At 44.2% G+C, this 22062-nt stretch overlaps 1 protein-coding gene across 1 annotated transcript; it reads left to right on the forward strand.

The window, feature by feature from the left end:
- Window positions 1-5: 5 nt before the first annotated feature.
- CCDC191 (coiled-coil domain containing 191) lies at window positions 6-21814 on the forward strand. The gene is made up of 16 exons (XM_041411110.1): window positions 6-104; window positions 2350-2494; window positions 4977-5105; window positions 6015-6193; window positions 6703-6926; window positions 7726-7852; window positions 9761-9951; window positions 10689-10935; window positions 12265-12719; window positions 13211-13305; window positions 14864-14946; window positions 16059-16160; window positions 17195-17338; window positions 18380-18532; window positions 18920-19074; window positions 20563-21814. The coding sequence occupies exons 1-16, from the start codon at window positions 6-8 to the stop codon at window positions 20693-20695; spliced, it is 2661 nt and encodes an 886-aa protein (XP_041267044.1). The 3' UTR covers window positions 20696-21814.
- The last annotated feature ends 248 nt before the right edge of the window (window positions 21815-22062 follow it).

Here is a 22062-nt window from a genome sequence, read left to right on the forward strand (position 1 = left end):
TTGCCATGGCCGAGAGGGGCGGGCGGCGGGCGGCGGTGCCCGGCGCGGCCATGGCCCTCACGGGGCAGCGGCCGGGGCCGCACCGCGGGCAGCGCCGCCTCCCGGCGGGGGCAGCGCGGCCCGCTCGCCTCAGCCGCGCGGGGGGCGCCGGGGCCGGGCCGCTTCCCTGGGATCCCGCTTCCTTGGGATCGCGGGCAGTTAGCGCGGCAGGGTCAGGATCGCGGATGAGGTTTGCCGGCGGGTGGGAAATCTGCGCTGGATTCGAGCGAAAGGCGCTGAAGCTGGCATTGTGAAACTCGGATTCAGGAAGCGGCACGGGAAGTTGGAACGCTATGGTTTTCCTTAGTGCCTGCCGGGGTTTGGGTAGCTTGGAACAATGGGCCAAGGCTGAATAGTTTGCACAGTGACATTCGGGATCAGGTTAGACGGGGCTCTGAGTAACCTGAGGTGGTTGAAGATCACAGAATCATTAAGGTTGGAAAAGACCTCTAAGATCATTGAGTCCAACCATTAACCCATCACCACCGTGTTCACCACCAAACCATGATCCCAAGTGCCACATCCATAGGTTGTTTGAACACTTCCAGGGATGGTGACTCAACCTCTCTCCTGTTCCAATGCCTGATCTCCCTTTCAGTGCGGAGATTTTTCCTAATATCCAGTCTAAATATCCCATAACAAAACTTGAAGCTATTCCCCCTTAGCCTGTCACTTGTTACAGGATAAGGGGGAAAGAACAACCCCCACATGGCTACATCCTCCTTTCAGGTGGTTGTAGAGTGACAAGTTCACCCCTGAGCCTCCATTCCTCCATACTAAACAATCCCAGTTCCCCCAGCTGCTCCTCTAGACCCTTCAGCAGCTTTGACTTCTGAATACACACCTCTCGTGTCTTTCCTGAATTTAGGGGCCTACAAGTGGACACAGGACTCAAGGCAGCCTCGCCAGTGCTGAGTAGCGGGGCACAATCCCTGCCCTGGTCCTGCTGGCCACACTATTGCTGATACAGCATTCCTCCATACTAAACAATCCCAGTTCCCCCAGCTGCTCCTCTAGACCCTTCAGCAGCTTTGGCTTCTGAATACACACCTCTTGTGTCTTTCCTGAATTTAGGGACCCAGAACTGGACACAGGACTCAAGGCAGCCTCCCCAGTGCTGAGTACAGGGCACAATCCCTGCCCTGGTCCTGCTGGCCACACTATTGCTGATACAGTCCAGGATGTCATTGGCCTTTGTGGCCACCTGAACACGCTGCTGGCTCATGTTCAGCTGCTGTCAGCCAGCCCCCACGGGTCCTTTTCTGCCGGGCAGCTTTCCAACCACTCTTCCCCACCCTGTGGTGCTGCCTGGGGTTGTTGTGACCTCAGTGCAGGACCTGGCCCTTGACCGTGTTGAACTTCATGAAATTGGCCTCAGCCCATCAATCCAGCCTGTCCAGATCCTTCTGCAGAGCCCTCCTGCTCCCAAGTAGAGCAACATTACCATCCAACTTGGTGTTATCAAAGATGTCCCTCCTCATGCCAGGGAGGCTGGACTATATTGACCTGTAAAGGTACCTTCTAATCCAAACTCTATGAAGAATAAGGTGGTTTGTTGCTGTGCATAAAAGACAACACACAAAAAAAAAAACTTGGTGTTGAGGAGTGCTGCAGGTTTTTTTGGCAAGTAATACAAGAGATTTACCCCAAAACACCATGTCCTGCACCTGCAACCACCTGACATCAAAGAAAATGAATTCTAGAGTGAGGTTCCATTTGTTTTGCTTCCTTGGGCACACCCACCCACATACATGCTCCCAACCTTCAGCCTGCTTCTTGTGGCAGGTAGGAGTGTGTATCTGCTTCCTCAGGCAGCATCCTGGGCCTCTGGCAGCAGCACAGAGGGAAGGAGTTCAGAAATCTGGACTGTCTGGGGCACAGGTGTTACTTGTGAAAACACAGTGACACGTCAGGACCATGAACATTTCAGAAAGATGAATATGGGACAGGAATTCTCTCAGCCTGGCTATGACAAAAAGGTAATATCAAATTCCATAGTTGCTGGTTGCTGGGCACTAGCTCAGCAAGTCTCCATCCAGCCCCCAGGGGCTGGGTGTTTCTCTTCTCTCTCTGTTCTCCAGTCTCTGTGTTTGGGACTAATTGCCATATGAGTGTTTATTGCCTAATGACTTCTAAGTCCAGTTTATGCAAGCAGGCAGTTGTAGAAATGCATTTCAAAAACAATCCATTACTTTATAACAGCCATGCTTTTATGTTATGTTCCCACTAATGTTTGCTCTCTGGAGGAAACAGTGGATATAGGAAGTGTAAAAATGAATATCCTTAGAAATGTTTTCTTTTCTTTAATTTAAGAGAGTGGACCGAGCCTCTGAGTATGCTGTCTGTGAAGCTTTTTCCCTTCAAAGGTCAAGGTGTCCACGGAGGCCTTGGGGTCCTGTGACAAGTTTGGAAACTGCAGAACGGCTGCAAGCTCATCGTGAGGCCTGTGAGGAAGGTGAGGTAAAATTCTGCTTGCCACAAGATGCCTAAAATGAATTGTTCTTGATCCAGCTTTGTGGTTCTGACCTGAACAGGGTCTTGCAAAGCTTGAGTTCACATGAAACAGTTGATAGGAAGATGTCTTTCATCTCATGGAGAAAGGCATAAGAAGGATCAATTGCTGGAGTTTAAGGCAGGTCTTAAATGACATACCTGAGAGAAGGATCTCCTGTCTTGACCTGGTATCTCCTGGAGACACCAGGTCAAGACAAGGATAAGAACTGCCCTTGAAGATACAGTGTATGGTCAAAACCAAGGTAGTGCATTACAGGAAACCAGGTGAAATCACCTGACATATTTATGATAGCAGATTAGTTGTGGAAATGGAGTCACTCTGTAAATTTCACATATATGAATAACAGTGTGGTTTTGTTTTGATTCCCATGCAAAATTTTCCTCACTAGTTACCCAAATAAATATTTCTTTTGTAAAGCCTGCAGCCAAAAGTGCTTGCTGAAGTTTGAAAGTAAAGCTGTGGTAGGTTTAAAAAACCAAAAGGAGGGAAATTATCACCCATCAGTGCTAGAAATATGTCTGCAGTGTAAAAAGCAGATAGGAGACAGTATTTTAAAAACTGAGTTAACCATTCTTTTAAGAATCAGAAGAGTCAGCATTACAGAACAAGATGATGACACATCTTAAGAGCATCCACTTCAATCCAGGAAGTCAGCTTTTTCACTTGTAATCATCAAGGGTTCAGCTAACAGCATGGAATACACTTACCTGCTTACAGTGCCTTGTCTGAATGCATTGTGCAGCCAATGGCTCCAAAGGAGCTGTCTTTGCTGTGGTGAAAAACCTTGTCTTTTCTTTTGGTGGAAAGGTTGCTTGCTTTCCTCATGCTTCTTTATTAGTTTTGTTTGCCCTTTTCTGCTAGGATTTTCCTTTTTATAGCTAACAGTCCCTCAGAATTGTTCCTAACTCAACTGAAATTCTTTGACCTGGAATCCATTATTACAATACTTAATGGTAGTAACTACACAAAGCCCGCTTTGTAAAGAGAAGTGCCAGAAGACTTTTACTCTAGTTACAAGAAGATCACAAATCCCAGTGAAAAAAGTAACCCTTCCCCAAGCTGCAAGTTGTTTTCTGCTCTTCTTTCTGTTATCAGATATGTTTCCCTGTTCCTGATCTGGCTGGAGAGATTATGAAAGATAATAAAAGTGATTTGAAGGACAAAAAACATTAGATTTATGTTTTCTTCAAAAAACTCACCATTTTCAAAGAAAGTTTGAAAAAGGCTTTATTGCCTTAGAAATACCAGGGAGCATCTTCACTGTGTGTTAGGAGTGGATATGAGGAGCAGCTGCTTGCTCCTGTCCATTGCCTGTGTGTCTTACACTGTGTCATGACTCCCGCTGGAGTGGCTGCTGGGATACCAGCTCTTTGTCCATCCTCACTGCACGGATGGCTGAGGATGGCTCTGCTTCTCGTGGGCCTGCTGCTGATGCCTTGCAGTTTACAGCCCCGTGTCCTGCTTCAGGAGCAGCTTGGCCACCCACGCAGCAAGGCCATCTGGTTTGTTGAGGCAGCAGACACATGAACTGACTTTGCTTTTGAGAAGAAACTCTGAAAAAGGATTTCTTTCATTTTTCCACAGAAAAGAATGGAGATGCAAACAGTCCATTGAAGGACTTCATACCCAGTTGTTCATTAGGCATTTGAGCTCATTGAGGAGTACCACATCCATCATGGGTGCATTCCTGTAGCAGTCTTAACCCTGACTTCCAGGTGAAGTTTGCCACCTGACAGATTTGTAATTAGACTCACCAGTTGTTTCTGTGGTACTTGCAAAGGGTTAACCTGTACACACGAAGCAAAAGTTTGTCCAAGTTTGTTCTTTTGAATTTAGCATATGACATCCTTGGCTGCTCATGTGGAAACCATCTCAGTGTCTGCAAGTGCAGTGGTAAAAAGCAAAAGTTTGTCCAAACAGTGGTTCTTTTGAATTTAGCATATGACAGCCTTGGCTGCACATGTGGAAACCATCTCAGTGTCTGCAAGTGCAGTGATAAAACATATGAAAGCTATCTAAATTATGAACTACCTCATGTGAATTCCATCTCCTTGATAAATGCTAGAAAATAATCACAAGTGATCTAAATGCCTGCAGAATCATAGTAAAAATGAGATGGAGAAGAATAAATTTCTGATATACATGATGGAAAAAGTTTGCCACCTTCTCTTCCTGTTCTTTTACAGATCAAGAATCTAAGAACTATTAGCTTTTTTCCATTTCTTGTTGCAGATCAGGTTTCAGTCATTCCTAGCATGTGATATAACTATCCCAGACTATTGCTAGTTTACACTTAGCCAAATGGGTTTTTTTAAGCAAGTCATCAGTCTCTTTCTTCATGGTAGCCCAGGAGCTGCTCAGTAACTGGATGATATGGGTTTTTTTAAGCAAGTAAAGTCATAAATCTCTTTCTTCATGGTAGCCCAGGAGCTGCTCAGTAACTGGATGAAGTCCCAACTGCAACTGGAGCTGAGTGGGGGAGAAGAGGAGGTTGACTCTGTCCTTCAGGAAGAGCCTTCTGCAGCCCCTCCAAAGCATGAGCACTTTGATGGTGAGAGCACTGCAAAGCAGGTCCTGGTTTTCTCTCTGAGGCTGTGCTGGGGATGGAGGTCAGGTGTTGCTGCAGGCCCCCAGCTGGGTAATAATTAGCATTGACTCCATGATTCCAGAAGGCTGATGATCAATCCCTTTATTCTACTAAAGTATATTATACTGTACTTATTAAGAAGCTCGTAACCCTTAAAGATGTTCCGACACTGCTTTGACCTAATTGGTCAGTCCCCCCCAAACACCATCCAGTGTCCAGTTAAGAAATCATCCTTTGGTAAACAGTCTCCATAACACATTCCACATGTGCACAACAAAAGGTGCAGCAAGTGCAGATAAGAATTGTTTCTCATTCTTTTCTCTGATCTTCTCACAGCCTTTCTCCCCAGGAAAATGCCTGGGGAAATAATCTGTTGCTCTCTGTGGCCAGAGAGCTGCTGCCACAGTCAGGACTTATGTCTGAAAGCTAACAGTTGTTTTGAGGCCAGGACAGTGGACTCAGTAGAAACAAGACTAATTGTGATGATTTTGTCCCCCAGATCTTTACAGAATCTTGCTGTAGGGCTGCATAAATGTGACTCATAAACATTCAATGTCTCCCTTTCTAAAAGGGAATTTTTTTCTTTTGTGAACAGGTATTTTTGAGGCCTGTCAAGTTTATACAGCCATTTGAGATGCTCAGAGGGAAGACAGTAAAAAATGGATGAAACATTGTTACTGCTCTAGCGTGTTCAGTGGGAGATTGATTAAGACTCTGGGGATAAATGGAGTGCAGTCAGTGTGTCTGTGTTCATCAGAAATGCATTCACAGTCTGGGAAGTGATCCCTTTAATTACATTAGGCTTTGTGATCTGAGACAGAAGGGTTTATTCATTTCAGACTAGCCTGAGATAATCTGAATTTCTCATTTCAGACTTGTGCAGCTATCTGGAATGTGAAATGGAAAGTTCCTGTGTCCAGAAATACGTCCAGCATCTTTTGCAGAGTGAAGCTGTGAACTGTGGGATAGCAAAACATCTTAGACTTGAAGAGATCAAGGAAAAAAACAAACTTACAGATCCACGAATAATCATGGAGCTCAGACACAAGCAGGTGAGCAGGCAAGACAGCTCAGTTGGAAGGAATAAAGTTGAGGATTATAGGATTAGAGTAAATGCTCAGTGATATCTCCCCGGTATTCTCTCAGAGCCTGGAATAATCTCTGACTTGGAAGCAACTACCCAAAGATACTCTTCCACAGTTCAGCTGAAACTTTACTGCATTTCCTGGTGCACATCAGCCATTCAGCACGAGCTTGCACAGTCAGCTTTCGCTAAAACTGTTCAGGTTTTCCTCCTTTTTCTGAAGACTGACAGGAAGAGCTGCCACAGCTGTCAGTTCTGAGTTTGCTCCCATTAAGGAATATTGATTTCATTTCCCTCTCTCACACGGAGTGTTTTGCTAGTCAAGAGCACAGTCTCTCCAGTCAGCACCTGCTATGGATACGGTTTCTTGCTTAATGTGAAAGGTGGATTGTGACCCACCCTGGCAGTGTACAGTGAACTTCAAATTCGTCAGCCTTTGGTGTTTGCTTTGACTTTTGCCAATTTTCTCGTGCTCAGGTGAAAGAAAATCGAATGAGGCATCAGAAGGCTTTAGAGCTTCAGAGACAAGAAGAGTCCCTGAAGAAAGCAATTCTGTCTGAGGCCAGGCTCCAAGCACAGGAGGAGGACAGAAGGAAGGCCCTGCAGGCTAAGAAGGAGGAAGAGGAGATCCAGAGGGAAATAGTGAAGCTGAGAAAGGAAATGGCTGAGAAGAAGTACACTGTGGCAAAAGTTTGGCAAATGTAAGAAAGAGTGTGGGGGTGTGGAGAGATGAAAACCATTTTTAAGGTCTTTTTGTTAAATATAAGACATTGGTGATCCCTAACAAAACAGCTGTTGCTGACTTTGAACTCTCCCAAAACCTTTAACTCCTCTGTTACCAACATCAGTGGCAGAGTTTTTCATGAGTGAGAAGGTGTTCTAAGGATAGTGCTAACCTCCCCTTACCATTATTACAGTATATGCACTGAATCACAAAGTAGCAGTGTGTTTGCAGCACTGTGCATTCTCTCCATCAACTCTGTGGCTACATCCAGTCTTGTTAGCATCCATCTTGTTTGCATTCTGTGTACTAGCTTGTATACAGAAAAAAGTAAAAGGAAAAAGTCTGTGTTGAAAGTCTAGCCCTTGCAATACTTTCCCCACTATGAGAGAATAAAGAGCATTCTTGGCTGAGAATTCTGCAGAGACGTTATTTTTTTCTTCTGCTGAGCTTGGATTGTCACAGAGATGTCCTTTTCAGAGATGCCATTTATTTACTTAAGCAGCCCTGAGATTCTAAATCTTCTTATACAAATACTTTAATGAAATATTTACTGTAATCATTTACTATTTTCTTCTGCCTTCTATGTTTAGGAAATGCACTGGACTGTTTAATCTCTGGGACTCCAAACCATTACAGAGATGGTTTTTAAGAAGGCCGAGTTAAAATAATCAGCAAATTTCTAAGCTGTAGACATGGTTCTCTTACAATTGGCCAAAAAGAGAAGGTATTAGATTGCATATCATGATATTAGATCTGTGTGTTTGTTCACTTTGCAGGGAGGGGAAGAGACAGGAAAAAACTCAGAAGCTGTCAGTGCAGGAGGTGTCTGCTGTGTCACCACCCCTGAAGAGAAAAGAGCAAGGAGAGGAGTTACTACGCAGGATTCACATCAGTAAGCAGAGAGTGAGCATCACCTTTCTTATCTGAGACTCTGAGCTACCTGCCCTTGACTACCATTTGCAAACCTGAAGTAAAAAGTCCTGGTAATACAGAATTTTTTACTTTCTCAAAGACTTCCTGATACCAGGAAAGTAGGAAAGCAGGGCCAAAAGTGTCTTATAAGACTAGGAGCAAGAAATTCTGAGGTGCTGACCCCACTGGGCCTGTGCTTCAAGTGTATTCAGTGGAACATTTCACTTAGAGTTGTGGAAAAGACATGGCTCTCAAGACAGATGAGACCATAAAGGCTTCTGCAATCGAGAAATAAGGAGACATACAGAGGAGGAAGTGGAGTGAGATTTATTTTCCCTCAAGGAAGGAAATAAAAGGGGAAAGTGGCAGAAAAAAGGCCAGAGAAGCCCTTATTGTGTGCATGGGAAGACATTTTGAACATTGGCTTGCACACTCTAGTTCAGGAACGGGGAAAGGAAAGAGAAATGCTGCAGCCTGGGATGAATTTTGAGCAGTGGCTCTGAGAGTTGATGCATGCCAACACATCCACAGTAACAGGTTCCTCAAGGATCCCTTCCACTGGGTGCAATAGGATATTCTGTGTTCTGCAATCACCCTTTTGATGCAAACAAACTTAAATAATTCACAGTAGGAACCCCTTTGTTTCACCTTCATTATTCTGATACCATGGTCAGCTCTGGGTTAAATGTGTATCAAATATTCACAACCAAAGAGTGATCTTTTACTACTGAATAATTTTAGTATTGAATAATGCTAAGATTATTGTATTATCTTAGCAGTCTCAGCAAAGGAAATAAATTTCCCGAGTGCAGGTATGAATGTGATCCATCCCATAATGTTTTTAATGAATAGAGCAGTCATCCTCGTTGATGTCTATATATCTACATCTAGGGGTTTTTTTCAGCAGAAGAATCCTGTAGATTTTATGGTGATTCTCCTCACAGCTCAATCCATCTGCCCATCTGCTGGATTCGGGCTTGGCTGCTATTTAGCAGTACACAGCCTCACTCCAGCACAGCCTAAGCTGTGAAGATAAGCCTGAATGAAAACACAGAACAATTCAGGATTGGCATAATGTAAGAAGACACAGTTTGGCTGAGCTAAGCAATAGTGACATTTTGATTACTTTCCCAAAGCAGAAAGAAACAGCTAATGCATTGACTTTTTGTAAGTCTCCATTTGAAGATTTCAGCGAGAGGGAAATGCAATTAACACAAGGCACTAAGACAAAAGGGGAACAGCAGAGTCCTGTAAGTTGACCCCCTTGGAGGATCAAAAGGAACAGTGTCTGCAATGACAGGACTAGAATTATGGGGTAGATTAGACAGCAAATTGCTGCTCTGTACAATGTAAATTACTCCCAAAGGCAGCAAGTCTAATTACACAATAGGGGAAAGGTTTGGCTTCCTGCTGGAACGAGGATGAGCTAAGGCCGTGTCATAAATTCACTCTAGGAAGTGTCTTGATTTTGTCTAAGTTAAAAATTCTTTTTTTTTTAAAAAAAAAAAAAAAAAAAAACCAGAAGTTATTCACGGATGTGTCTTAACTGTAGCATCTTAGACATTTTCTAGATTTGAAAATATTTTCCCCGTCTCTAGAAATTTTATGTTCCTCACCCATTTCATTCCTTTTTACTTGGTGAACTAAGTGCATTTCACTCCAAAGCATATCCAGAGCCCCTTGATATGATATCTCTTTCTAGACCCTTTCTGCTTTTTGTAGAAGACCTGCACATGCTCTGCAATACTTTTTTTTAAATCCTTGAGCTAATTGTTGAAAATGAGGATTCTAAAAAGAATCTCAAGAAGGAAAGCCAGAATAGACAAAGGGCAGAAGGGATCAGTATTTGTGTGACAGGCTGTATCTTGCTCATTGGTTTTTTGAAATTCTCCCATGCAGTGCTTGCAGCGACATTTCTCTGCTTGGCTGAAAGTCATTCTGGAGCATAGAATTAAAATGGGAAAAGCCAGAGCCCTTGCTGACTGGAGATGCCAACTGAAGGCCTTGCGAGCTTGGAGAAACTATACTTGGGCCCAGAAAGTAAAGCAGGAGACAGAGCAATTGGAAGTTCATCTCCAAGATCAAAACAGGTAGTGACCCTTTACTGTGGAATTCCTCCTACTGCAGCCATACTTGGGCAGAGCAGTGATCAGGGACTGTAAAAGGAGCTTGTCAGTTATCCAGAAGGAAGGAAACAGCAGCTTTTTGAGAAAATTGCAGCATTGCCTGCAGTCTGCCAGAGGCGTTGTGGCACAGATGAAAAGGAGGACAGATATAAACAAGAGCTTTAGCACTTTTCAACAAGCCTGTGTCTCAGTCTCTTAGGTATCTTTCCTAGAAAACTCACCCTGCCTTGCTCTGGACTCCAGAGAATATGAGTTGCCAAATTTATTCCTGATTAATATATTTGGTGTTTCAGTAGATGCTCTTTCAGTAGAGATGATTTTGGCTAGTGCCTTTCATTAAGGAGGCTGTTGGATGAATTCCCTGTCATCCAGAGAAAACACTTCCCTTTGCAGGTGTCTGGCAGGCTACAGTGGTGAGGCACTGTCACTTCCCCATATGCAGCTGGCCAGGAAACATGATACCTCTTTTGCAGCTGTCCTGCATCCCAGAGATGCCACAGGAAATTGCAAAGTGTGAACTAGTGAAACTTAATGCAGAATAGCAGGCATCCTTTCTGCCCTCCCACTCCTCCTTGGAGGAGCTCTGTACAACTTCAGAGGGCCTTCAGAGTTAAGCAGCAAAAAGACTCAGGAAGTGATGTGGCTTTGTGCCTGGGCAGAAGCCTCACTTCTGCCATGACACAAATGCTTTTCTCATTCAGGAAAACCCAACTGGCCGTGGAGCACAACCAGCGACGCCTCCTGTGCCGCTGTTTTCTGGCCTGGAAGCACTGGAGCCGAGCGGAGACGGAAAAGCGAGAGCTGCAGATGAAGAGGGAGCAGACAAAGAGAAAGATGCAGCAGCTGCTGGAGGCTGTATCGCTGGGGACAGGTGGGGACAGGCCACTGGAGGTTAACAAGCCTGGGACAGCAGAAGTAAACCATCATCAAGATTTACAGCAAGACAAGGTAAATCCTTCTCATGCAGTTTTGCCTATTGGCATAGCAGTACTCTTAGAAAGTACTTACTTTATGCAGTCTGAAATAAAGAATACATGGTCCCAGAGGAAAGCTTCTATCCCAGGATGACCCCCAGATACCTGCCTGCAACTGTTCAGGAGAGAAGTCTGAAAATCAGAGGCAAATGTGAAGGACGATGGATGAGTTTTAAAAATAATCTCTAGTGCTGCCAAAGAACAACCCTTCATGTAACTCTGAGTCGCAGTGAGCATCCCACCCCCACATCACTTCTACTGAGAGATTAGTTACATCTTTGATGCCAGCTTAGACTTAAAAAGAATAACTTGACTGCATGACAAGAGATATTTTTCAAGCCAGTGCAGCTTTCCTGCTTTTAACTATGGGGGAAAAAAAGGTTGTCACTGGCTGTTTCAGGATAATGCACATCACAGGGAGGTAAGAGAGGAGAATCAGAGGTTGGTTCCTTAAATTGTCATTTGTCAGGTTCTATCCCCACCTTCACTTCTGTCTATAAAACCTGTACAACATCAGTGCTCAAATGTCAGTATTAGAGCTCAGACACACATATTACAGGTCCAGCTTTCTGTTTGCTTAAGTGTAAGCAAATGTTGATTTCTTTCAGTGCTTATACTATCCTAGTAAGCCCGTATTTTTTTTCTGCTGCACTGGTAAAATTTGTGCTCAAGAAATGGGACTGAATTTAGGGTTTGACCTAGGAATCAGAAAGCAAACCTTATAGCTGATGCCTCCTCAGAGAATGAATGTGTGTCAGAAAGGTGCAGCCTCATTCCCCATTGTGCACCTGTTTTGTAGTAACAAAGTTATCAAAGCTGGAAAAGAGGCATGATGAAGCGGGACCTTGTAGAGTTCTCTTCCATTTAAAAGGGGACTGTTCAGTAGATCAGCTGTGTAGATCACTTCAACAACTGTATTAAATTTTCTTCTCCATCTGAGTTCTGAGCAGGGACAACGCAGTCCAAAAGGGAGTGTCCTAATTCCTGAGAAATGAGCTGTCCTAAGATGTGCTCCCTAACAAAATAGTCAGGATGTATTCCTGCTAAAGCTCTTGTCTAATCAGGATTTCTTCCTCCTGGTGAAATGGCACACAGCTTCTTAAGAGTTCTTTCCCACAGCATCCACTTTGTGCATAATGGGGCCCCTCTGGCCTGACTGGATAAGGATTGCATAGCTGAGATTACCCTACTTCTCAGACATCTCACTAGATTTGCATATAAAAAACACTATGCAGGAAGGGTAGAAGAGTGCTTGGTTTTAATCAATGCCAATTTTCCTCATTTCTTTTTGTTTTTCCCCTAGCCAACTGAAGCTTGCCTCATACAGAAAGAGCCTGATGAGACCAGAGACCAGTCTTTTTGGGATATTGTTCACACATCTCATTTCTGCAGAAACCCCAAATTTGCCTGGGAGATTACCATTAAACATGCAGCTCTGAGTGCCCAGGACCAGGCTACGTACAGGAATCAAATAGCCACAGTCCTCCAGCAGTTTCAGGCAGCCTGTCCAAAGACATCTCCTGCTTATGGTAGTCGTTTTGAGCACCGTCATGCCTTCCAGCAACGTGTGATTGAGGAGCAGAGGCAGCAGCTTCAGAAACAGCAAGAGCTGATCCTTAAACTGCAGGAAAATCAGAAGCTGAGGAGAGATAAAGAAGAGGGAGCACAAGCTGTGGCTGTAACCCAGATGTTTAACAGTTCTCTTTCTCAAACCAGGGAGAAAAAAGAATCCAGATGCAAGAATACGACCCCTTTGAGGTATATGTCCTCCATAAAGCAGCGTCAGTTAGTGATCATGTCTCATTCCCACTCAAGTTGAGCCAGAATTTGCCAGGCACATTTCAGTCATGCTAGTGCTATCTGCTGTTCCTCTCAGCTGTGACTTAGCCTCAAAGGAGTATCAGACTGGCTGCAGTTCTCTGTCCTTCTCCCTCCCTGCACTGGCTCAACATCAGGTGATCCATGCAGGATCTACTTAGAAACAGCAACACCAGCGTCACCCATAGTAGCAGCAGGGATCTGTTGAGTTATGAAAAAAAGGAGCATCATCCTCTGTTATTTCAGACCATGGAGGAGCCCTGGAACTCAGTTTCTTTGCAAGGGTGCATCATCAGTCCCATTTCAAGCAAAAGAAAGGTGTATCAGGGATAATGCAGCACAATGGAGAACAGAAACTACAAGACCATAGGTGGTAGGTGTGAGACATAGTTTGACCACATTCACTGAAGAATTTCCTTTTTCTTTCATAGCCCTCCTGATTCTCATGGGCCAGAAAACACAAAGGCAGCAATGCAAGGCAGGAGGCCTTCCAGCCGGCTGACCTCACCTCATCCCATACTGAAAGGTATTGTTCTAGATAGATAGATAGCAAACACCATTCCAGACCTGTCTGTCTTTGCCTCAACTTTGCTCGTTGATGATATGGTGCAAGTAAAATTCTGCACTTTCTTTCGCAGTCTTGCGAAAGAAAGCGCAGAAGAGTTCTGTGAGAGTAGAGGGTGAGTTGTTTCCCTGTCCGAGTCAGGCATCTGTAAAACCTGGGACACTGGGATCCCTCATGCCCACACTTAGTGCACTGTTGTGGCAGTTGTTGCAGCACCTGTGGTTGTCTCTGCCGTGACAAGACTCAGAGAAGCTGTAGAGGGTTTTTTGCCATCAGTCTCATTCCTTTTGTTATGCATCCAAGTAACACTTAAACTAGCCAGTCATTTTCATCCAACTTTAACAGAGGTGTTGAGATTTCAGAGGGAATTAAGTGCCTAGCCAAGGTTTTGTGAGACAACAGTAGCCAGGCTGGGGAAGGAACTCCAGATCCCTGCCTTTTGTAAGATATCTACCCTTCTCTGGCCACATTGGCACACAATAAACATGCAACATAGCCTTTTCATCAGTAAACTAGAATCAAGGTTCTGTTATATCCCTAGGTCAAGTTCTTCTGTACCAATGCAGGCTAATGACAGTCTGCATGAAAGGTTGTCTGGAATATAATCATTGTGATGTTTCAATAGTTTGGGATCAGCAGACCTTTTTGGCTATGACAGTTGGGCATTAATAGTTGTCTTTCACTACCTGTGTTCACCTCCAAGGCTACCTAGTCCAAGCCATCATTCACCCTGATTTGCCTGAACTCTGTACACCTTAGAGACAGAAAACATATTTTTCAGAGCATTCAAGTAGTTGTGTTTAAAGATCCCAAAAAAATTCAGTGAAGAAGTTATCACGGAATAGTTTTCCCTTCGCCGAGAGTCCTGGGACAGCTGAGAGGAGAAAAGAATCTGAGGAAATATATTGTGGTCAAAACATTTCAATGCCTCCCAGTTATTGATTGCTCCAGCTTGTCCTTTGTTTGCAACTGCAGAGGAAGCAAGCACAGGTTCCCAACTCCTCTGTATGTTCTTTGCTGATGGCCAGCAAGATCACTCCATCGCAATTTATTTTCCAAAAGAAGCACTGAGCAGTAGTTTATTACTAGTGGGACCAAGTACCTGTATGTCCCTGTGACTGTGATGCTGTCGTGAAATTGCTTTTAAATAAGCAGTTAGAGCTTACTGGAGACATCAGAGCAATTGCTCCTAAATCATGTACCCTGATCCTCAGGCAAGGCAGGGAGGGACAAACCCTCAGAACGCCGTTCTTTCATAACTGAGCCTTGTGGTTGTGACTGCCAACCAAGGAGGGTGGAGAGAGTGTAATTGCCATGGTCCTGAGTCATCTCACAAACGTTATAGGTCCCTGGTTCATGACACTGCCAGCTGCAAGGGGCAGCAGGACGCAAGTCCCTTTGTGCTGGCATTGCCAGGGCAGTGGGGGCTTGACTTAGAGTGATGCATCCTTGTTCACCAAACTTCTGCCATTACACCATAGCTCATTTCCACTAAGCCTTATGTCCTTTGTTTCTGTAGGGATGGAGGAAAGAGCAATTCAGCGGGCAGAACAGAAGAAGAAAACAGAAGAAGCCAAACAACGAAAAGCAGAGGAAAAATTGGTAAGGGAAGCGGAAAATGAAATAAAGTGTCTTTCACATCATTCCAGTTACAAGAAATGCTGATTTAACGCCAGAGTCAGGGACAGAAAAGGCCCTTTATCCAAAGCAGGAGTTTTATGACTTGTGAAGAGGCAAATATCCATCAAATATCAAAAGAAGTAATTACTGCTGTTTTTGCAGCACCAGCCCTCCTGTATCATAGACAGACACTTCATCTTGAAGTTGCATTCTAGAAACAGCCTCCTTTACCACCCCCCAACATTTTTTTTCACACCTACCCCATGACTGTAGCTTGTCTTTCCTGAGAATGGTAAGGGTGGAAGTGCACACAGAGATCCACTTGATGGGACCTGGCAGTGGTGGTGTTCTCCTCCCTGTCTTTCCTCTCTGGTCATATGCAGCTTGAGGACATGCAGTCTCACCTAGTAAAAATCTGCATCTTTCTGGCAAATCTCTGCTGAAGAGGGAAGATACTGACAATGTTTGTTTAGTTATTGTACAAATTCTGTGATACACATCCAACAGAGGAGCCTTCTTCAAGTCAGGGTATTAAACTGTTACTGAAAATATTGCTAGTAAATTGCATTAGGATTAAAAAGTGTGATCTTCAATGTCTGGGGAAAGAAATGTTTGGGTACCTGCAGTGCTGCTTTGCTTGTGGAAATGAAACTTGAGAGCAGAGCCTAGGGATTCAGAACTGACTTCAGTGAACAAGTTGACCAAATGACTTGGTGTATGGTTTACATTTTTTTCGAGGAAGAGTGGACAAATACTATAGCTCAGGGCAAAGAAAGCTATACATGTACATACATAGAAAGATAGTAGATAGATAGATAGATAGATAGATAGATAGATAGATAGATAGATAGATATGTATAAGATAGATAGATAGATAGATAGATAGATATGTATCTAGGCAGTAAAAAGGACAGTCCCTCCTCCCTGTCCCACAGTTCACTCTTGAGCACAGATTGTGTCTAATATGTGAAACTTCACTTGCTGAAGTTTCAGGTGCTGGTCAGTATTAGAGGAATACTAGGAAAGTTTGAAGATCTGTGTTCATGGAAAAGGTCATATGAAACAAATTGAATTTCACCTTTCTCCATTTCAAGGCCCAGCTGAAAGCTGAAGAGGAAGCACGACAGAGGAAGGAAGCCGAGGAAAAGGAAGCACAGCGGGAAAAACGCCAGGAAGAGAGAAGGCAGCAGCAGCTGGTGACCAAATGCCTCACCTGTTTTTTCCCCTTTAGCAGGGATAGGGAAGAAGATCCAATACCAACTGGTACTCAGTCAGCAGTCAGAGTAATGTGAACTGAAGGTCTTCATTGGTAGAGCAGAGTTCCACAGCACAGCACCCACAATAGACTCACAGACTGCCCGCTTTCTGGCAGTGTGAGGGGAAGGGCTTGTGTCCCCAATGTGCTTTGAAGTATGTGCTGTCTGTCTCCTCAGCAGGACTAGAGATGCCAGCTGCTGGACATTCTCTGCTGAAATACAGCCACATAAGCCCCTCATAGTTGCAGCATGTTCAGTCTACTCTCAGATTCCTTCCACTCTTGTCACCCCTCCAAAGTACACAGTGATACCAGTCACAAACACATGATTCAGAAGTAAACGAGTCTGACAGTTATATCAAGGGCACCTTTTCCTCTTGGCACTAACCTAGGAATAGCTGCACTTCATTATTATTAGTTTGAAATTAGTTGTCCTAATAACCCAAATAGCACATTTGAAATCCTACAGGAGTTCAACCTACAACTGCTGTTCTGCTTGGATTGAGTGTTTTAGAACATTTGACCTTCATTCCTGAGTATCAGGCAAAAGTAGTGTTACACAGTTATGAAATACCCACATCCCTCCCCTGCTGTTTAGGCTAGATTAAGTGCTAGGGTCCATGCATAAACTCAGAATCATTTTTGGACATGTTTTGGACATCAAAGAAGGTTCCTGCTACATCAGTACTTGTGGTAGCCACAGGTGACATGTCTGTTACAGTAACTCCAAACTGCAGTGCTTATACACAGCCCAAGGGTGTGTCCAGGAATACCGTCATCTCCCAGGAGAAGAGAGATGCTTCAGGACACAGGTTCTGCTGCATGGGGTCATGTCTGGTCTGCAGTGCTAATGATGATGCAGATCCCTAATTCCTGTCAAGTCAGAATCTCCAGCTCAAATATGATAATCTATTGCCATTGCTCAATATCCTCTTCATCCTGAGGGAATTAAAACTACTGCTTTTTGTATTGCAGAAAGAACTGGAGAAGCAGAGAAGGCTGGAGAAAGAGCAGCAGCTCCAGAAAAAGGCTAGAGATCACTATGAGAAGGTCCTTCTCAGAAAGCTGGGAATAGTGCCATGGAAAAGGCTGAGGGAGCAAGCCAAGGAAAACCTAGTGGTAAGTGCTGAGGGTAAAGGAAATGAGTGGTGCCATAGGAGGAAGAGAAAAAGTAGATGCAGCACTTAGCAAAAGCCTTAATAGGCTTTTAAGCCAGGTAGAGATGGAAAAAGCAAAATTCTCCCTCATATTAGTTTTTAAATCAGCCCATCTGACAATAATCATGAAAAGCCATTAAAAACCTGCAGGGATGTCATCCTCATTTATAGCTGATTAAACAGCAAAAAAACAAACAAAAAAAAAATTAAAGTCATATGACATGCACCTGCCAGTTTTCTTACTCCACAGCAAAGCTTATCAGTGAGATACTGCCAAGCAACGTTAGCTGCAGGAGTTAACCCCAGCCTATCATCAGGGCTGTTCACTCTCTAGGAAGTTGCTGGTACAGAGTTGGCCACTGCTAGTGGCAGGACACTGCAGGTGATAATCCAAAAATCTATTCTATCCTGGCCCTATTGCAGAACAGCAAGTGGCAGCTTCCGAGGCCTCGATGCAGGAGTATTGCTAAAGAAACATTTCCACACGTGATTGAGTCAGCATCCCTTATCAGGGAGAGACTGATAACACTCAGCTGTATCTTGAAGATCCCAGCCAGAGCTCAGGGCTAAGTTGGAAAGCTTCCATTTAAGTCACTGGAACTGGAGCTACTCACACTGCTTGACCAAATGCACACAGGCCTCCAGCTGGGAAGAAGTAGACGGATACAAGCTGTTCCATATGTCCACTCCACTGGTCAGCATTATGGACAGGCTTGGACTAAGCTGTTACAGGCCATGCTTCTGCCCCATTCACAATCAGTTAAACTGAGCATCTCATTCAAAAGGGCATTCTCTACAAGTGGCCTGGTAGAGAGACTGGTCTTGTTCCTTATGCTGACCCCGCTTTGTGGGATCTTCTAAATTATTCCAGCTGTCAGAAATCTGGATTTGGCCCAAAAAAGCTGAGATGATTTTCTAGTGCACCAAATTTTCTGTGGCTTTATACTTAGGTAGTCACCATTTCAGGTAACCAGCTGCTGTCTCTGCTGTCTTCTTCACTCAGGTGGCACAAAGGCACCACAGCTTGGGCCTGCAGAGGAAATGCCTGATGACTTGGCTGCAGGATGCCCAGCAGAGTCTCAGGGAGAAGATGTCTTGGGCTGAGGACTTCTATTCCCATATGTTACTGAGATGGGGCTTCAGGAACTGGCTAAAGGTTGGCCTGCACCACAGTGGAGAAATGATACCAAGAGAGCTGGCTGCTGCCACACTTTCCCGTAACCATAGTGCCAATTCACTCACCTGTAGCACAACCTTTGCCACGTTATGCTATCTCCCCATTCCAGCAACATTATTCCCTTTTTCAAAGACCTTCTCTGAGCTTCTCACTCTCCATCACACTCTTCCACACAGAATTTTCTTTTACACTCTGCTCCTTCGCCATCTACTGTCTCACCCTGCTCCCTGTTGATTTTCCTCCACTCCTGTACCCACCACCCCTCACTGCTACAGTCTCAGCACTGTTGTATTTATTGGACCAGAGGTTGGGAGAGAAAAGAAGAAAAAAACCCATTCTCACCTGTTTCTTTGTCCTCCTCCCCAGTACAAGGATTATCTCTCTGCTCAGGAGGAGAGAGCGAGTACCTTCCATACAGTCTGCCTCATGAGGAAGTGCTTCTGGGCATGGTTTGATCATATCATGGAGGAAAAAAGGGCCTTATGGGAGAGGCTGAAGATTGCTGCTGAGCACAGTAACAAGTGAGTGCATACCCTTACTAGCAGTTCTTTTTACTTTAATTTAATATACCCTGTAAATTATTTTAGGGACTACTTTTTAACAGGTCAGCTTGTCCCCAGGAACACATGGAACATGTTCTATACTGCTGGTTTTTTGCTTTTGTGATATGCACAGACAGCATCAGCAGAGGTTCATGCTAAATTTCCATGCAGCCTGGAAAAGAAAGTGTAATGGCACCCTTCACAGGACTTCTAAATCTGAAAAAAAGAGAATACAGTGAAAGCCTAAGTAAGGATAAGAAGCTGAAGCTTTCTAAGCTGATTAGCAGATTTGACCATGCAGCTTCTGCTAAAAGCTGCCTTAGGAAAATCTTTAAGTACAATTACAGCTAGCCAAATGATTGTGTAGGAATTACATAGTACTTTTTTGTCCACAGCAGATGATTTAGTTCCCAAATCCAAAGTTGATAAACTAGAAATCATACTTAAGGAGTCTTTACATTTATGCCATCACCAGCCTGACTTGGCAGCAGAAACTAGAGCAGTCAGTTCTACCAATAATGACTGGAGCTAGACACACCCAGTCCACTCCTTGCCCATAAAATGCATTCTAGCAGGAAGAAAAAGCTATTGTCAAAGTTCAGCAGAAAACAGAAGTCTGTTCACCTGCCTCATCATAGAAGCATGGTAGCTGCATGCAGTCACATATAGGCTGTGCCTGTGCACAGCCCCAACAGGATCTGCAGCACCTTAGAGGAAGAATGAAATTAAATTCACCTCTTATGTGGTAGAGCAAACCTGTTCTAGCTTGCTGTGTCAGTAAGGTCTGAATAGTGCACCGTTTAACATTAACAAGCCAGCAAACTGGAGGAACCAGGGGAAAGTCAGACCCAGGAAGAGAGTGGATTCATTGTATATATGACTTCCTATTAGGAGCATAACCAGCTGACATTCTTCTTTATCTCCTTCTTGACTTGCAAAAGGCAGTTCAGACCTTGCCATAACAAATTCTTCTTTAGACAGGACTGTGGTTCCCTATTGCCTGTATGGGAACCCAGGGCAGGGGTACCTTCGATGGGGTGATTAAAATCAGGTGAGAATTGGAGCCCAGCTACCTGCATTCCCAAGGAGTTGGTTTGGACCAAATGAGCCTGCATTTTTCTAAATAAACTTCTTTCAGAGGCCCTGTTTATTCTTCAGAAAACCTCTTTCATCTTTAGAGCACTAAGCAAACACCAGCTAATGAATCCTGTCAGAGAGAAGAGCAGAATTCCTGGTGGAGAGGAATAGAAAAGGGCAATATGTTATTTTTCCTCAGCATGATTGACATTTCAATGAAATGGTCTGCACATAGATGTTTAACAAGTGACAGCCCTGAATAACAGGAGAAAGGACAAATCTTCAAGATCTGAATTCCCCCTTCAAACAGAAGTTCATTTTTGATTGCCTGTTATGTCGTACACATCTGCATGCTGTCACTTTGTTCCTTGTGTCCCTAATTTCTTTCAGGAGACTTACACTGAACACATTCAAGGCGTGGAGGCAGTACCCATTACTGATGAAAAAGGAAAGGGAAAGAGAAGAAAGAAGAAACCAGCTACGCAGGAGAGTAGCTGAAATTCTCCCCAACTTCCAAACATGACAGAAGAGAGTCAGATGAGATAGGAAAGAGACAAGACCAGTACAGTTAAGTGCTATCTCCCTGCTGACTGAAACGAGTCCATGGGGAAGGCTTACGAAGTGCAGAGGATCTTAGAGCCAAAGGGAGCTCCCTGTGGTCACTGTTGTTGTAAACGAAGCAGAGATGGAAGCTTATGTGACCGTTTCATGTTGCACTTCATGGACTTTCTCCTTTTAAGCCTCTGTGGGGGTGTCTTGGCTGGTGGCTAGGAAGCCCAGATAACCAAAGCCTAGCATAGGGTGTCTTTGAGGCCAAGGCCATTTCCACATGCAGAGCTAGCTGCAGCAATGACATGAATCCTCCTCCATCCAAGGAAGCACAGAACTGAACTGCACTTCTTTTTGCCTGTGCAGTAACCTGGTGCTTTTCTGTTGGCAGTACTCTGCAGGGTGACAGTTTGTCCAGAGGGCACACAGACCTGACTGTTAGCTGACCCCTAACTACTAGTTTCTAGCTAACTGTGCCAGGAAAGTTTGGATGGGAGGGGGAGAGGGAAGAGTTTTTTATGCAAACCATATTTGCTAATTATCCAGATCACATCACTGCATATGGAAAGTCTAAAACTTGGGTTCCTTTGCTAGAGGCTGCCTTGTTTGCCCATTGGCCAGTTCATAAGCACAGCGCTTTGATTTTGGTACCAAGCAGTGATCCCAAGTTTATGAGCCTTAGTTGTCATTTAAACATTTCCCAAGCTGTTTAATATTTCAAGGTGTATTGTGCAAGTCTGTCTGGGCTGTTTCACTTGATCCAGTACTTCAAAGAAAAAAAGACAAAACTCCAAGAAAAAGGCAGATTGTAGCTTTTACAGAAGCTAAAGCTGACATGATTAAAATGGAAGTTTCATACTACTGTTTAACCTTAACCTGCAGCATAATGCAGACAGGGTAATGCCATTCAGGTACACTATGTCTTAGTAACAACATAAGGCAGGAAGCTGGAATCATTTCCCTCTCACAGCAAGATAGGCAAAGCTCTCCAAAAGCATTTGGCAGTGCAGGAAGTACTTGAGTAACATCAGAAAGACAACAGTTCACTGTTATCTTGTAACAGATGATTAGTAAAACCCACATATGCACTGAAAGTTTCCAATAAACCCAAATCTGAAATTAATACAACCAAGCTGTTGGTGCAGATTGTGTCAAGCCAACTGAATAGCACTGGACAAAAGGCCATGGCCAGGGACCTAGACCAGCATTAAGTGCTGCAGACAAAGTGGCATAGGGCAGGGTGGGTGCCCAAGCACAGCAGCACATTCCAGAGCTTTAGCATCAGGAATTTGTCCATGTGGACACAGGGATGGGGCCAGAAAAAGGACCCTACCCACAAAG

Source organism: Onychostruthus taczanowskii, unplaced genomic scaffold (genome assembly GCF_017590055.1).
Source record: "Onychostruthus taczanowskii isolate IOZ18803 unplaced genomic scaffold, ASM1759005v1 scaffold34, whole genome shotgun sequence".
In the NCBI taxonomy this organism is placed as follows: domain Eukaryota; kingdom Metazoa; phylum Chordata; class Aves; order Passeriformes; family Passeridae; genus Onychostruthus; species Onychostruthus taczanowskii.

Bases quoted from the DNA above. Each gene is read 5' to 3' on its own strand.
- CCDC191 (XM_041411110.1), top strand. From the start codon at position 6: ATGGCCGAGAGGGGCGGGCGGCGGGCGGCGGTGCCCGGCGCGGCCATG. The intron at 10,936-12,264 runs GTAAATCCTTCT...TTTTTCCCCTAG, and splicing joins AAGATTTACAGCAAGACAAG to CCAACTGAAGCTTGCCTCAT. The intron at 14,947-16,058 runs GTAAGGGAAGCG...CTCCATTTCAAG, and splicing joins GAAAAGCAGAGGAAAAATTG to GCCCAGCTGAAAGCTGAAGA.